The 16,084-nt window shown below is 42.9% G+C and overlaps 1 protein-coding gene across 1 annotated transcript in view; it reads right to left on the minus strand.

Moving 5' to 3' along the window:
• Window positions 1-3,702: 3,702 nt before the first annotated feature.
• Window positions 3,703-16,084, minus strand: part of LOC134348342 (transmembrane protein 41A-like) — a 29,009-nt gene continuing 16,627 nt past the window's right edge. Inside the window, exons 4-5 of the mRNA XM_063051551.1 lie at window positions 12,171-12,309; window positions 3,703-10,131 (exon numbers count right to left, since the gene is read on the minus strand). Of these exons, the coding sequence (XP_062907621.1) occupies window positions 9,914-10,131; window positions 12,171-12,309 (357 nt within the window). The 3' untranslated portion in view covers window positions 3,703-9,913. The remainder of the gene's footprint in view (window positions 10,132-12,170; window positions 12,310-16,084) is intronic.

Here is a 16,084-nt window from a genome sequence, read left to right on the forward strand (position 1 = left end):
GTTACTGTTCTATAGGTTTGCTCAGTATGCCTGCAGAAAAAGAATCTCAGGATTGTATGTGGTGATATGTATGTACTCTGATAATAAATTTTACTTCAAATGTTTGCATTTCTCACCCCAACTCTCTCCCTACAGTTCTGTAAGAACATTCGAGCTGGTCAGGCAGGATTTGAAGATCAGGGTGTTTCACCACACTTTTTTGGATACATAGCTCAAGATCATAAGGTCATCAGACATAGGAGCAGAATTAGGCCATTCAACCCATCAAGTTTACTCTGACATCCCATCATGGCTGATCCTGGATCCCACTCAACCCCATACACCTGTCTTCTTACCATAAACTTTGAAGCCCTGCCCAGTCAGGAAACTATCAACTTTTGCTTTAAATATACCCACAGTCTTGGCCTCCACAGCTGTTTGTGGCAGAGTAGTCTACAGATTCACCAATCTCTGGCTAAAAAAATCCTCATTCCCTCTGTTCTAAAGGGTCACCCCTCAATTTTGAGGCTGTGCCCTCTAGCTCTGAACACCCCCACCATAGAAAACATCTTCCCTTCATCCACCTTATTTAATCCTTTCAACATTTGGTAGGTTTCAATGAGATCCCTCCACGTTCTTCCAAATTCCAATGAGTACAGGCCCAAAGCCGCCAAACTTTGGGCTATGGGGTCCAAATCTCCAAGTGCAGCCTGACTAGTGTCTTATAAAGCTTCGGTATTACTGTATCCAAGTGCAATACTCCACCAACTTCGTATTTCTTCCCTCTCAATCTTAAATCTGTGCTTTGTAATTCTGCATTCCTGCTCTGATTACAGATTATGTCTGTGCCCTGCATTATTTTATAAATTTCAACAAGTTCACCCCTTGGCCTCATGTTCTAATGAGAATGAACCCAGCCTATCCAATCTTTCCTTATAACTACAGGGTACACCCACATTACTTTGGGGCACTATTCCTAGAAAAAACTTGCCTTGTTATTTTCCAATTGTGTTGTATTTTGGTTTTCTGCCCAGTTACAGGTCTGAGGGTAGACAAGTCACCTGGGCCAGATGGCCTACACGCCAAGTTTCTGGAAGAGGTAGCCGAGAAGATTCTGGAGGCACTAGTAGTGATATTTTAAGAATCACTAGATTCCCGAAAAGTTCTAGAGGACTGGAAAAATGCAAACGTCACTCCACTCTTTAAGAAGGGATGGAGGCAAAGGACAGGAAATTATACGCCAGTTAGCCTGACTTTAGTGGTTGGTAAGATGTCCATTAATAGGGATAAGGTTTTAGGGTACTTGGAGGCACATGATAAAATAGGCCAGTCATCATGGTTTCCTTAAGGATTTGGAATTCTTTGAGAAAATAACAGGCAGGATAGACAAAGTCAGTGGATGTTTACGGGGACTTCCAGAAGCTTTTGACAAGGTGCCACACACAAGGCTGCTAAACAACACAAGAACCATGGTATTACAGGAAAGATACTAACAAAGACTGAAGATTGTCTGACTGGCAGGAAGGAAAGAGTAGGAATAAAGGGGACATTTTGTGGGTGGCTGCCGATGACAAGGGATGTTCCACGGGGTTTGGTGTTGGGACTGCTTATCATCATGTTGTGTATCAATGATTTATTTGACGGAATTGATAGCTTTCTGGCCAAGATTTCAGAGGATAGAAAGATACATGGAAGAGCGTGTCAATTTGAGGAAGCAAGGGTTCAGCAGAAGGACTTTGATTAGGAAAATGGGCAAAGTAGTAACAGATGGAATGCTGTAGGGAAGTGTATGTCATGCACTTTGATAGAAGGAATAAAGGTGTAGATGATTTTCTCCATGAGGAGCAAATTAAGAAATCAGAGGTGCAAAGGACTTGGGAGTCGTCATGCAGGATTCTTTAAAAGATAACTTGCAGGTTGAATCAGTGGTAAGGAAGGCAAATGGAATGTTAGTATTCATTTCAAGAGGACTAGAATATAAAAGCAAGGAAGTAATGTTCAGGTTTTATAAGGCATTATAACAACCAAGATAGAGTGGAGAGAAAGATTCCTATAGTGGGGAAGCCTAGGACCAGAGGACCATCCTCAAACTACAAGGATATCCCTTTAGAACAGAGGTGAAGAGTAATTTCTTTAGCCAGAAGGTGGTGAACCTGTGGAATTCATTACCACAGACAGCTGTGGAGGCTGAGTCATTGCATATATTTAAAGTGAAGGTTGATAGGCTCTTGATTAATAAGGGTATGAAAAGGTTATGGGGAGAAGGCAGGAGAATAGGGTTGAAGTGGATAATAAATCAGTCATGATGGAATGGAGCAGACTCAATGGGCCAAATGGCCCAAATTGTCTTCGTTGTCTTATGAAATAGATCCCATCTTGCCCTGGGGACTTACCCACCCTAATCAATTCAGTATTTCTAGTGTTTCTTCTTTCCTGGCATGCAGATTTTTCGGAATATCAGTGTACTTCTTTCTCAACTCCCCAGACTCCACATCCTTCCTGGTGAATACCAATGACAGGTATTCATTTAGCATGTCACTCATATCCTGCGTTTCTACACACTGATTATACCTCTGGTTCCTTAACTATCTTTTTGCTTTTGATATTCATATTAAGGCTTTGATTTCAAACCTCCGCTGCCTTGCAGCCATACCCACTCATGGGAAAGGCTTCGGGAGTAAACCCTGAGGGCAAATCCAGAGCTGGAGTCCCTAAGGCAGTCTGACATTGCCTTCAACCTTGTTCTGGCAACTCCTGCAACGACATTGGTGCCAAGCTGTATCGGCCCTTGCCCTTCCCTTGGACAACATTGGTGGCGTGGAGAGGGGAGACTTGCTGCATGGGCAACTGCCAGTCTTTCATACAACCTTGCCCAGGCCTGCAACCTGGAGAGGACACTTCAGGCGCAGATCCATGGTCTCGCGGGACTAACAGATACCACCACCACAAAGGCTTTAGGATTCTCCATATTAGTGTTTATTTCAAATTTCCCAGCTTCTGGGATTTCCTTGATTTCCAAATCCTGCTCTTCTAGAATGCTTGTGTGCACTCACTGCAGAGGTGAATGCCCTCACAAATGCTACTCCCATACACACACTGCTATCCTTATTCAGGCATCATCCCCTTCACTGGGAAGGGTGGCTCTGTAGCACTGTATAGACAGTGGCTAGTCACTACTGATGTGTTAAAACCAAGGGAACTTCTAGCCACATGCTTTCAAATGGCTTGAACACTGCAGACCAGATTTTGTGCCAAACAGAATATACTCTGTCTGCAACCTGAATACCTTGGACTACACACAGTCACATTTATGGAAGCTAGGAAGGGCCAAAATCTGATTGCATGTTTTATGGCTTTATGGTCTATGTGTATACAACTCATTGAAACAGGACAACAACTTGACAGACCAGAATGAAGTAGATCCAATGGACATACAGTATTCCAGAGTCCCGGATCTAAGCCCAGTGGCCATCAAACTTCAAAATAATTGTAATAAGACTACGTCTTTTCTGGTTGGTGTCACAAAGTAGCAACTGCACACAGACATTATTTCTACTGCAAACAGTGGATTGTTGAATGACGGCAGTTTTATATCTGTTTGGCCACTGCGTGTAGAGAGAACTAATCTATACCTGTGAAATTGCACAAAGCTGGCTCACCATATGAATCTAGCACAGCGCAAACCTCTTGACCAATTTACACTTGTGAAACCAGGAACACAGGTGAATATTTCAATATTTTATTATTTCAAAGTATGACTCATTTTTTAAACAAGTCAGATGATATTTAAATCACAGATCCAGTCCACTTACAGTGGAGAAAATGAAATGCAATTGATGTAAATAAAACATGCAATGTAAACACTCCTTTGGTAAAGTCAAAGTCTTATGGAGATGCTGAGATGTATCTACAATCTTCATAGAAAATACCATTCACAATATATAAAGGAAGGCTGACTTGCTTGGTTTATAAAATCTTTACAACAGCAAAAACGTTTAGAAATCTGAGAGAAATCCATTTAAAAATATATTAAAATCCACTCGCACCTCAATAATAGTGTATTAAATCACCACTGCTCACCCTCAGGCACAATAAATACGAGTTATATTGCAGCCTCAACCTGAAGTTCGTAGCTTTACTGGATTTGTTGATGGCAGGACCCCATTTTGTGTGCCAGACAGATGTATAGGCATGTCCTTGTACACACCACACTGCCCTTAAACCTTCCATATTTGCATCCAGCCAGTCTGCAGTCAGAGTGCTTGCACATTCAAACATTTAACTGTTTCCACATAAGCTAATGCATTAAAGAACTTATTGCCACAGCACTTTCATATGGAATACTGTAGGTCTTACAGGTGCTAAGCTGAAGTGAAGACAGTGGTGTTGCAGGCAAGGGCGGCTATGTGGAACAGGCTGTGCTCTATCTTTACAGAGTGCTGCTCTTGTATTGGTCTTACTTCATGCCGAAGAGCACACAGTCTTCCACTGGACAGTAATTACAAGAAAGTTCACCTGCAAATGATAAGCCTTCAAACAACTTACTTTTGTCACATTAGAACACTGCATCAGGATTCAAAGATTGCTCATCTTCTCTAAGGTACGTGTAGAGAAGTACCCACAGTTTACTTTCAGCATACAGAAGCAGTGCCTTTGTTTTATACACACTCCATAATTAACTTCAAATACTAAACAATATGTCAATTACACAAGACCAAGGCAAAACCAGGGCCAAGAAACATATTCCCAATAGAGGATAGTTGGCATTGCCAACCACTAAGCCATTCATACCTTTAGCAAGATGCTTGAAATATGAGCTTTAAAAAATATCAACATAAAATTTCAAGACCATCAAGCAGTGATTGTAATTTTTATTCTGATGCAGTACTGACATTTCATTGCGTCATCCTTCACATGAAATGCAGCACATCGAATAAATTTGTAATACAATTCACGGGGGCTCTGGACAACGTTTGCCACTAACCAATCTGTTGGCAGACAATACATTAAGAATGAAAGGCACTACATTAAATAAAGTTTCTGAAGCACCTTAGTAGTTGAATACAAAGATGAGCAATCATGGGAACAAATTCTAGCTACAGCTCTCCGATATCAGTGCCACACCACTATGATGACATACTCTGTGCACAGCTGAAAGCAATCTACAATGCACTGCCACTCAACAGAGGACAAAAAGGGTCACTGCACTTCCATAGTTAACAGGCAATTCTAACTTTATTTTCAAAAACGGAGCCAGCTGACTGCAAAGTAAGCCATATGCCCTTGAAACTGGAGCTTGTCATTGGTTGGCTCAGGTAGTCTTTTGCCATTGTGTCAGGAGACTGGCATGAGTCCCTTTGCAGGATCTGATCCTCCACAACAGTACAACCATTTGATTTATGGCACTGGGGGCCATTCATCTACTGCAAAGGAAGGTGCATTTTAAAGCACTAAAGATCCAATAACATCCAGGAGATGCAAGATTACTGGTAAAGGTACTATAAAATGCGGCACAGACTGAGAGGAAGTTCACGAGCGTGATCCCAGGAATGAAAGGCTTAACATATGAGGAGCGTTTGATATCTCTGGGTCTGTACTCAGAAAATTTTGAAGAACAAGGGGGATCACATACTGAATATTGAAAGGTCTAGATAAAGTGGATAGGGAGAGGATGTTTCGTATAGTGGAGGAGTCTAGGATGAAAGGGCACAGACTCAAAATGTAAGGATGTCCCTTTAGAACAGACAGGAAGCGGAATTTCTTTAGCCAGAGGATGGCAATTCCATGGAATTCACTGCCACAGATGGCTATGGAAAACAAGTCACTGGGTATATTTAAGGCAGAGATCTTGATTAGTAATGGTACCAAAGGTTACGGGGAGGATGGGTTTGAGTGGGATAATAAATCAGCCATGATGGAATGGCTAAGACTAGATGGGCTGAATGGCCTAATTCCACTCCTGTGCCTTATGGTCCAAGATTGTATAAAAGTTATATTTATTTAATGGAGCAGGCCTCTCCTATCAACCAGGACAAATGAAATACGAACACTATGCCCTCCTAATGTACAGTAAGATCCCCTGCCGGTCCATTGCAATGGATAACAGGAGAATGGGACCCCCGATGAGGGGGCTCAGACACTCTGAATGACCTTCTTCTACATCAAAAGGGTTTCTGGGGAAAAATGCAATCAGAATGTCCAATTAATTCAGTTAAAATACTGAAATAAACAGGAAGCAAAGCAATGGATGTTGAGAGCCTGCATACTTGTTCAGTGATCCGAACTTGTCCAACTCATTTCTGAAGACCCTAACACAAAGTGTTGAATTCAACTGGAAAGTAAACTGAACAGCATTAGACAGTTGACCTGCCATACAAAGAAGTCCAATTCCTCTTATAAATATGTAAAGTGCTGAAGTCCTCTAGCATTGGAGGCTATCAGTGGCAGGGGGGATGTGTAGGCTTTCTCCAGGTGCTCTGGCATCCTCCCAGAATACAAAGATGTACCAGTTAGTAGGTTAATTGGTAATTATAAACTGTCCTGTGATTTGGCTGAGGTTAAATCAGGGAATGCTGGGCGGTACGGCTCAAAGGGCCTATTTTGTGCTGTATCTCTAAAGTGTAAATAAATACCAGAAATAAACAAATATTAACATAAGGCTCCCTGAACATGTATTACGTGCTTGCTTGCATCAGTTGGGCTATCAGTCACAAAAGCTAGAAAGTCACATTGCAGCTGTATAAAACTTTATTTAGACCACCTTTGGAGTATTCTGGTTGTCACATTACAGGAAGTATATAGATGCTATGGGGAGGCTGCAGAAGAGGTTCACTAGGATGTTGCTCAATCTGGAGAGTATTAGCTGGAAAGATAGGTTAGACAAACTGGAGCATCAAAGGCTGAGGAGTAACCTGATCGAAATATACAAAATTATGAGAGGCACAGAGTGGGTAGATGGTCAGTCATTTCCCCAAGGGTGCAAATGTCAGATACTAGATGGCGTAGATTTAAGATGAGAGGGGAAAAGTTTAAAGCATATTAAAAGTAAGTTTTATTCTTTCTTAATTTAACAGAGGCTGGTGAATTTGGAGAAGATGGCAGAGCGACGGCAGCGTGTGCGGCCACTTCGGTGATGATGTCTGTTATTTGTGAAGTAGGGGACCATGCACAATTCTGATATGATGGAGAGATGGACGTGAGAGTACAGAGGAACATCTGGAAACTTCTGAAATGCCCGCTTCGCTGCCGCTGCTACTGTATGGTAACCAGAATCTCCAGAGCAGAAGGCCCCGAAATCCTCAGCTTTGCGTGTTTCAGCAGCCGGGGCGAGGTCGAAGGCGCTCGGGAGGCTGTATCGGAGAGGCTGGTCGGAAGCTCGAAGTTTTCGGATGGACGGACTCAGTGTCGGCTGTGGTTGGCTGCTTCCAAGGCATTGGCAAGTTGACGGTGCCTGGAGGTTTATGGCAGGGAGTTTCTCCCTTTTGCTGCTGCTATCAGGGACTCGGGAGTCGATCGACTCGGGGACTTTTGAGACTTTATTTACTGTGCCCATGTTTTGTTCTTCATCAAATTATGGTATTGTTTTGCACTGCTGTAACTATATGTTATAATTATGTGGTTCTGTCAGTGTTAGTCTTTGGTTTGTCCTGTTTTCTGTGCTATCACTCCAGAGAAACATTGTATCATTTCTTAATGCATGTATGCATTTCTAAATGACAATAAGAGGACTGAGTGTTCTCATAATCTAAAACATACTGCCAGGGGAAGTTGTAGCAGCTATGGTAGCAGTGTTTAAGATGCATTTAAGAGTACATAGGGAATGGAGGGATATGGATTATGTGCAGGTTAAACTGTATCATGTTTGGTGCAGACAAAGAGCCAAAAGGCCTATCCTATACCATACTCTTCTATGTTCTATCCCAGCGTTTTTTCCCCACTATACTCACCATTACATATGGCGTGTGAACCTTCATTAGTCAGGGGGGATTGAGTTCAAAAGCCACAAGGTAATGTTGCAATACTATAAAACCATGGTTAGACCACAACTTGGAATATTATGTTCAGTTCTGGCCACCTCAATAGAGGAAAGATGTGGAAGCTTTGGACAGGGCGCAGAGGAGATTTACTAGGATGCTGTCTGGATAAGACAGCATGACCTTGAGGACAAGTTGAGCAAGCTTGGACTTCTCTTTCTGGAGCAAAGCAGGATGACAGGTAACTTGATAGAGCTATACAAGATAACAAGAGGCATAGATTGAGTGAATAGCCATAGACTTTTCCAAAGCCAAAATAGCTAATAAGGGGGCATAAGGTGATTGGAGGTACAGAGAGAATGTCAGAGGTAACTTTTTCTTATATATAAACGGTGAGTGCGTGGAATGCCCTGGGTCTGTACTGTTCTAAGCTTCATTACCTTCCCCACCTTCACTGTTCCACAGGTGTTTCCACTCATGTTCATGACTCTAATTAATTCTCTTCCAACATATTTCAATTCTCGGTCCCAGTCTGACCTCTATCCACGACCAATGAGACTGGAGGAACAACCACCTCATCTATCAACTAAGACACACCTTTTCAACTAGTTACCATTCTTCCACCTCAGCACACATCTTCCCCATTTCCACTGCCACTGCGACAAAGCAGATTTGATCCAAATACAAATCCTAACATTCTGACAAATGTCTCATCTTTCCCCATAAATCCTGCAAATCTGAATAGTTCATTCCTCCCTGGATTGGACACTAGATTTTAAAACATTTCAAGGTATTCACTTATTTATCTTTAAGTTTATCAGACAAGAATACCCTTGTTTGTCAGAGCTGTCTGGGCACAGGTACATTTGAAGCCAGAGCCTCAAAGTCCATTCTCATTCACTTACATAAGGACAATTCTCATTGGGTTTACATCACCTCCAATTCTGCTTGCATTGTGAAATCACAATCCAAACCTTTCTGTGAAAGTTGTGCAAAAAAAAAGAAAAGTAGCCTATTATTTGCATGTGAACTTTCGAGTCCCCTCCCCCCCAAATGACTTTACATTTCAACATCTGCAGAATTTCTGCATTTTTATTCAAGGTTCCTTTACGGCAGTACCAATTCCCTGACATGACCTCAAAGCTCAGTGGCGCTACTTTATGTCAAAGGTATAAAGAAATAAAGCTTCAATATACATATACAAATATAATTACTGTAATTGATTCACTTTATTTTTCTTTCTATATTATCACGTTTGTATTGAACTGCTGCTAAGTTAACAAATTTCACGACACATGCCGGTGATAATAAACCTGATTTTGAAATCACCTAATCATAAAACTGTAGAACAGAATGACCATTGGAGTGGGAATCATTTACCTCCTGTAATCCTAATGTCCTGTTCCTAATTTAGAAGGACAAGCAACATCTTCTGCAAATTACATCTTCACCACTCCACATAGTCTGGGGTGAAACTGTGCAAAAATCACCTCTCCTGACATTTTATTAAACAGGCTAATTCACACTAATTGATAATTTGATTTATTACCCAAAACAAATAAACTTAAAACAGTTTCAAAACTTTCAGAAAATGTTGTCATGTTTCTGACTCGCTGAGAATTTAAGAGATTTAAAATAAAAACACCTACCTTATCTCTGCATTTTTCAGCAGATTATTTTAATTTACATGAAATTAGGAACCCCCTCACTTGTGCAGTGTTCTGTGCTAGTAGAAATCAACTACCTGATTTATGGTGGACATCTGCCAGTGTATGAAGGATTTAACTTGAATGGGTGGCTTGTAGAAAGGTGTATATTTAGTTTTTGAACAATTGTATGGCTCAGGTTCTTCTGAGCAGCTTCTATAGTACAAATATAACTCTACATTCAAGGAAGATTATTCCTTCATATTAAGACTCATACCAGGGTACAATTGCAAGTCACAGAAGGATTAGCACTAGTCACCGAGTTTTTCGACTGCTGTCCAAATGCCCATTTTTGACCTTTCCAGTCAGCTGGTGGTGGCTGCAGTGTTTGATTATAGCACCAGGCATAAGTGCCACCATGGCAATGGCCAGCAGTTTCATGACGATGGACCATGAGAACAGGTTGTCCAGTGAGGATATCTCAGACAGAATGCAGCCTGTCTGTACACAGATGAAGTTATAAGGAAGAAGACCTGAAAAGAGGAAAGTTAATAAGTTTAAACAAAACCATAATTAAAATCTTACAAATTGAAAGAATGCTTACTAAACAAATGATCGCTACATTTTATTCCCAAGAACCAAATAATTTTTGAATATAACTTTGTTGTGGTTATAGAGACATTTATCTACCTACAGATGGAGTGTGGAACAGGCTCTTCTGGACCAATGAGCTGCACCACCCAGCAACCCACCTATTTAACCCTGGAGTAATCACAGGACAATTTACAATGACCAATTAACCTACTAACCAGTACATCTTCGGAATGTGGGAGGGGACTAGTGTACCTGGAGAAAACCCACACATTCATGGGGGTGACATACAAACACTTCACAAATGGCACTGGAATTGAACTTCAAACTCCAGCATTTGAGCTGTAATAGCATCATGCTAACCTCTACACTGCAATGGAAACCAAAATAAAACACTACAACACAGAAACAGGCCCTTTGGCCCATCTAGTCCACAACTACTATTATTCTGCCTCATCCCATCAACCTGCACCCAGACCATAGCCCTCCATACCCCTCCCACCCATATACTTATCAAAATCTCAGCCAGCATTTGTGCCGGCATCTTGTTCCACACTCCCACCGCCCTCTGAGTGAAGAAGTTCCCCCATCTTTCCCTTAAATATTTCCCCTTTCACCCTTAACCCTAACCTCTAGCTCTAGACTCACCCAACCTCAACAGTAAAAGCCTATTTATACCACTCAATTTTGTATACTTCTATCAAATCTCCTCTTGTCCTCCTATGTTCTGACTAAATGAGAACTTACCAAGCTTAAAATGAAAATCCTGCGCTTTTATAAGCAGTTGATTTTATTTTGATTACCCAGGTAATGAGACAGTATGTGTGAAGCTCACGACTGTATTGTTTCTCAGTGTGCAGAAGAACCCAGGATAGACGAAATCTAGCCTCCCTCCCCCAGAGGACTCAAGAAAAGGATCACCCCCTCCCCAAAGAGTTCCCAGTACAATGAAGATACTCAGTAAAGACACACTCTCATTGCCTTGAGGTTGGAGTGATAGGTCTTTCCAATGGACAGATGCATTCCTTGTGGTGATGAGGCAATGCAAGGTAGGGAATTCCAGCCACTGCAGGGCAAGGCCAATGAATGAGCAGCGGCCTACTGTATGCCCATATCATATCATACAATATGGACAGGAATTGGGGATGAGGGCAATCCCATGACATTGCTGCCTTTTCTTTGTTGGTGAAAGGGAATCAGAATCGGGTTTATTATCACTGGCATACACCATGAAATGTGTAGTTTTGCGGCAGCAGCACAGTCCAATACCTATAAAACTAAATTACAATAATAAATATATAATAAAACTAAACTGTAGCGCAAAAAGAAAGCACAAGAAATGAGGTAGTGTTCATTGGCTGGTACATTATCTGTTTAGAAATCTGAAGCTCAGTAATTGCAACAATATGTTGGGCCCAAGATGGCAAGTGTTAATGAAGCTGGCATGGGAAGCTGCTGCTGGGGATTATCTGCTGCAGCCCCATGATTGAGGCATAAAACAATACAGACTGAACAGTATTAGACTGATTGCAAGAAGGTATGCAGCCGATTGATCTCACAATGAATCAACTGGGCCTCTTATGAGTGAAGGGCTCTCTCTTAGTGGAATGGGCTTTTGAGTGTGTATGTTTTTCATCTTGCCAGGGCCAGTATGTAGCTCCTATACCAAGTTGCCCAGCATGTACCGTTACTAACATGACTCAGTAAAAATGTTTAAATCATACTAGTCCTTTGTCATTCTTGATCCGCACCTTCATTCAAAACTCAGCTTAAACATACAATAAGAGAGACAAGGTAATAAAGGGATGGGTATCTAAGGCAGTTAGGTTGGGAGGAAAAGCAGTTAATAGAGTAGAGGTTTTGGTTTGCAAGTTAACTGAGTAATGTCCAAGTTCTGATAATCTGACTGACATATCTCAATAGGTTCTTAATTTCTCTTAAGACGAAGGCAAAAAAAGACTTGTTGAGAAACATGTCTTACCGACAACGATGGAGAAGAAGAAGTGTGTGAGAGGAACATTGAGGATGGGAGATGTGATGTTGAGGAACCAGTTTGGAGTCATGGGGAAAAGCCTGAGAAACAACAGGAAGAAAAACAGGCTGTTCCTATTCTCTTGCACCTGTCAATACAAAACCAAACAGCTTCAACAAAATCAAATTAACAAACAGGTAGAATGTTACAGTCATATTGCAGAAGATGGAGATAATTGCCCTGTGGCACAAACTCATTTCTTGAAATGGTAGTGGAGGCACAAATACTCAATGCATACAAAAAGAACTTGAATTAGCACGTGATGTGTAGTTACCTACAAGGATATGGTAACAGGCTGTCATGAACATGGTATGAGAATGCCTCCCAAGAACTACCAATATTCAAAGTCAAAAAAGTCAGTTTATTGTCATACGCACAAGTACATAGACGCACAGTTTCAATGAAAATCTTACTTGCAGTAGCATCACAGGCACATTGCACCATACAAATATTATTCACAACAAACACAAACAAAACATTAATTATTACACAAAGTCCACCTTAGTACCAAGTGATCAAGTAGTCATAAACTCTAGTGACTAGGGTAGTGCCAGTTAGTTCAAGGACTGAATGAATATAGAGCAGTACAGCACAGTAAAGGCCTTTCAGAATGCCGTGCTGACCTTTAAATCTACCCCAAGGTCAATCTAACACTTCCTTCCCACAGAGTACTTCATTTTTTCTGATCATCCATGTACCCATCTAAGAGTCAATGCCCCTAATGCCATTTCCAGCAGTACATTCCATGCACTTACATTGTGTACAAAACCTACCTCTGACATCCCCCCCATACTTTCCTCCAATCATCTTAAAAGTATGCCCACTCATATTAGCCACCGCCACCCTGGAAAAAAAGGTGCTGGCTGTCCACTCTATCAACGTCTCTTATCTTATACACTTGTATCAAGTCAGCTCTCATCCTCCTTTGGTCCAAAAGAGAAAAAGCCCTAGCTTGTTCCTCATAAGACATTCTCTCTAGTCCAGGTAGCAATTGGTAAATCCCCTATGCACTCTCTCTAAAGCTTCCACATCCTTCCTATAATGAGGTGATCAAACCTGAACGTAATACTCCAAGTGTAGTCTAACCAGTGTTTTATAGGGCTGCAGCATTAACTCACAGCCCTGGAACTCTACCCCAACCCCCGACTAATGAAGGCCAACATATCAATTGCCTTCTTAACCACCCTATCAACTTAAATGACAACTTTGGGCGATCTACGTACGTAGACCCCAAGATAGCTCTAACCTTCTACACTACTAAGAATTTCGATATTAACCTTGTTTGATCTTCCAAATTATACAGTACTGAGCAAAAGTCTTAGAAGATGACTAGATAGAACGCACTAGGGTGCCTAAGACTTTTGCACAGTGCTGTAGTAATTTTAAGTATTGTACTGTACTGCTGCCACAAAAAAAATCATGACACATGTGAGTGATGATAAACCTGATTTTGATATGGGCATCTATTGTGGACTCAGAATGGGAATGGAGGCAGGGAGAGAGGAATCATGGTTGGAAAAAAGGGAAGCGAGAGGGAAGCACCAGAGAGACATTCTGTAATGATCAATAAACTAGTTGTTTGGAATTAAATGATCTTGTCTGGTATCTCAGGGCTGAATGTGTCTGCACCCATGCTACCTACCCACCCCACCCCTAGCACTCCTTCCTCTCCCACATGCCTCCCGCAGTCTCCACCCTCATCATTACCAGCATTTTTCTTCCTGCCAAATCCATAAACTTGTTCTCCGCTCCACAATGACAAACACAGTACTGTGCAAAAATCTTGGGCACCCTAGCTACATATATTTGCTAAGCATTTTGCACAATACTGTACCACTTCACATTTCTCTGGATTTTACTCCATCTACCACTTCTCAGCCCAGCTCTGCAACCTATGTACCCTACGTTAATCTTTTACACTATCCACAACACCCACCAACCCCTTCACGTCATCTACAAATTGACCTCCAGTCAGAATATGCTCCATACAGCCACCCTCTGCCAAATTTTCCTGGATCCCATGCCTCCTAACTTCCTGAATGAGGCATCGACTCCCAAACATCCCTCTACCCCTCATCGTCCATCCATTCCTCTAATTCCTCATCCTCCCCGAACCCCGCTCTCCCTGCACATCCCAACCCCCCCTCCTGAGACCTCCCACTCTTCACCCTCCTCCAACCCCAGCCCCAACCCTTGCCATGTCTTCACCATCCCCTCTGATCCTCCCCTCTCTGAGGCAGAACGTTCTGTCCTTAGCAAGGGCCTCACTTTTGTCCCCCTCCGTCCACACCTCAGTGAGTTCCGTGCCCGCCATGACGCTGAACTCTTCTTCCGTCGCCTACGTCTCCGAGCCTACTTCTTTGGCAAGGATTCCTCTCCCCCTACTGATGACCCCTTCTCCTGTCCTCAACCCTCCTCCTCCTCCTGGACACCCCGCCCAGGCCTTCTACCTGCACTCAATCTCTTCATCTCCAACTGTCGCCGAGACATCAACCGTCTCAACTTCACCACTCCTCTCTCCTGTTCCAACCTCACTCCCTCTGAACGCACTACCCTCCACTCTCTCTGCACTAATCCAAACCTCACCATCAAACCTGCTGACAAAGATGGTGCCATAGTAGTCTGGTGGATGGACCTCTACCTCACTGAGGCCAAACGGCAGCTCTCTGACACCTCCTCTTACTTACCCCTGGAACAGGACCCCACCAAAAAACAACAAACCATTGTCTCCCACACAATCACCACCCTTATCAACTCCGGAGACCTTCCATCCTCAGCCTCTAAACTCATTATTCCCACACCCCGTACCGCTTGGTTTTACCTCCTCCCAAAGATACACAAGCCTGACTGTCCCGGTAGACCCATAGTTTCTGCCTGCTCCTGTCCAACCGAACTTCTATCGGCCTACCTAGACTCCATTTTGTTACCCATAGTCCCTCCCCACCTACAGCCGCGATACATCCCTCCACCTCTTCAATAACTTCCAGTTCCCCCGTCCCAACCGCTTCATTTTTGCTATGGATGCCCAATCCTTATACACCTCCATTCCCCATCAAGAAGGCCTCAAAGCCCTCCGCTACTTCCTGGATAATAGACCTCACCAGTTCCCAACCACCACTACCCTCCTCCGGTTGGCGGAACTGGTTCTCACACTTAACAGCTTCTCTCTTGGTTCTTCCCACTTTCTTCAGACTAAGGGTGTAGCTATGGGAACTCGCATGGGACCCAGCTACGCCTGCCTCTTTGTTGGTTCTGTGTCTGTGCTCCAAACCTATTCTGGTACTGCTCCCCAACTTTTCTTTTGATACATTGACGACTACATTGGTGCTGCTTCCTGCACCCATGCTGAGCTCGTCAATTTCATCGACTTTACTTCAAACTTCCACCCAGCCCTCAAATTCACTTGGTCTATCTCTGACACTTCTCTCTCCTTTCTCAATGTCTCAGTCTCCATCTCTGGAGACAGACTATCCACTGACGTCTTCTACAAGCCCACTGACTCTCATAACTACCTCGGCTATACCTCTTCCCACCCCGCCACATGCAAAAATGCCATTCCCTGTTCCCAGTTCCTCCGTCTCCGCCGCATCTGCTCCCAGGATGAGGCTTTCCGTTCCAGGACATCCCAAATGTCCTCTTTCTTTAAGGATCATGGTTTCCCTTCTACGGTGATCAATGATGCCTTCACCCGCATTTCCTCCATTTCCCGCACTTCGGTCCTCACCCCATCTTCCCGCCACCACAACAGGGACAGAGTTCCCCTTGTCCTCACCTACCACCCCACCAGCCTCCGGATCCAGCACATTATCCTTCGCAACTTCCGCCACCTTCAACAGGACCCCACCACTAAGCATATCTTTCCC

The sequence above is a fragment of the Mobula hypostoma genome, chromosome 6 (assembly GCF_963921235.1).
Source record: "Mobula hypostoma chromosome 6, sMobHyp1.1, whole genome shotgun sequence".
In the NCBI taxonomy this organism is placed as follows: Eukaryota; Metazoa; Chordata; class Chondrichthyes; order Myliobatiformes; family Myliobatidae; genus Mobula; species Mobula hypostoma.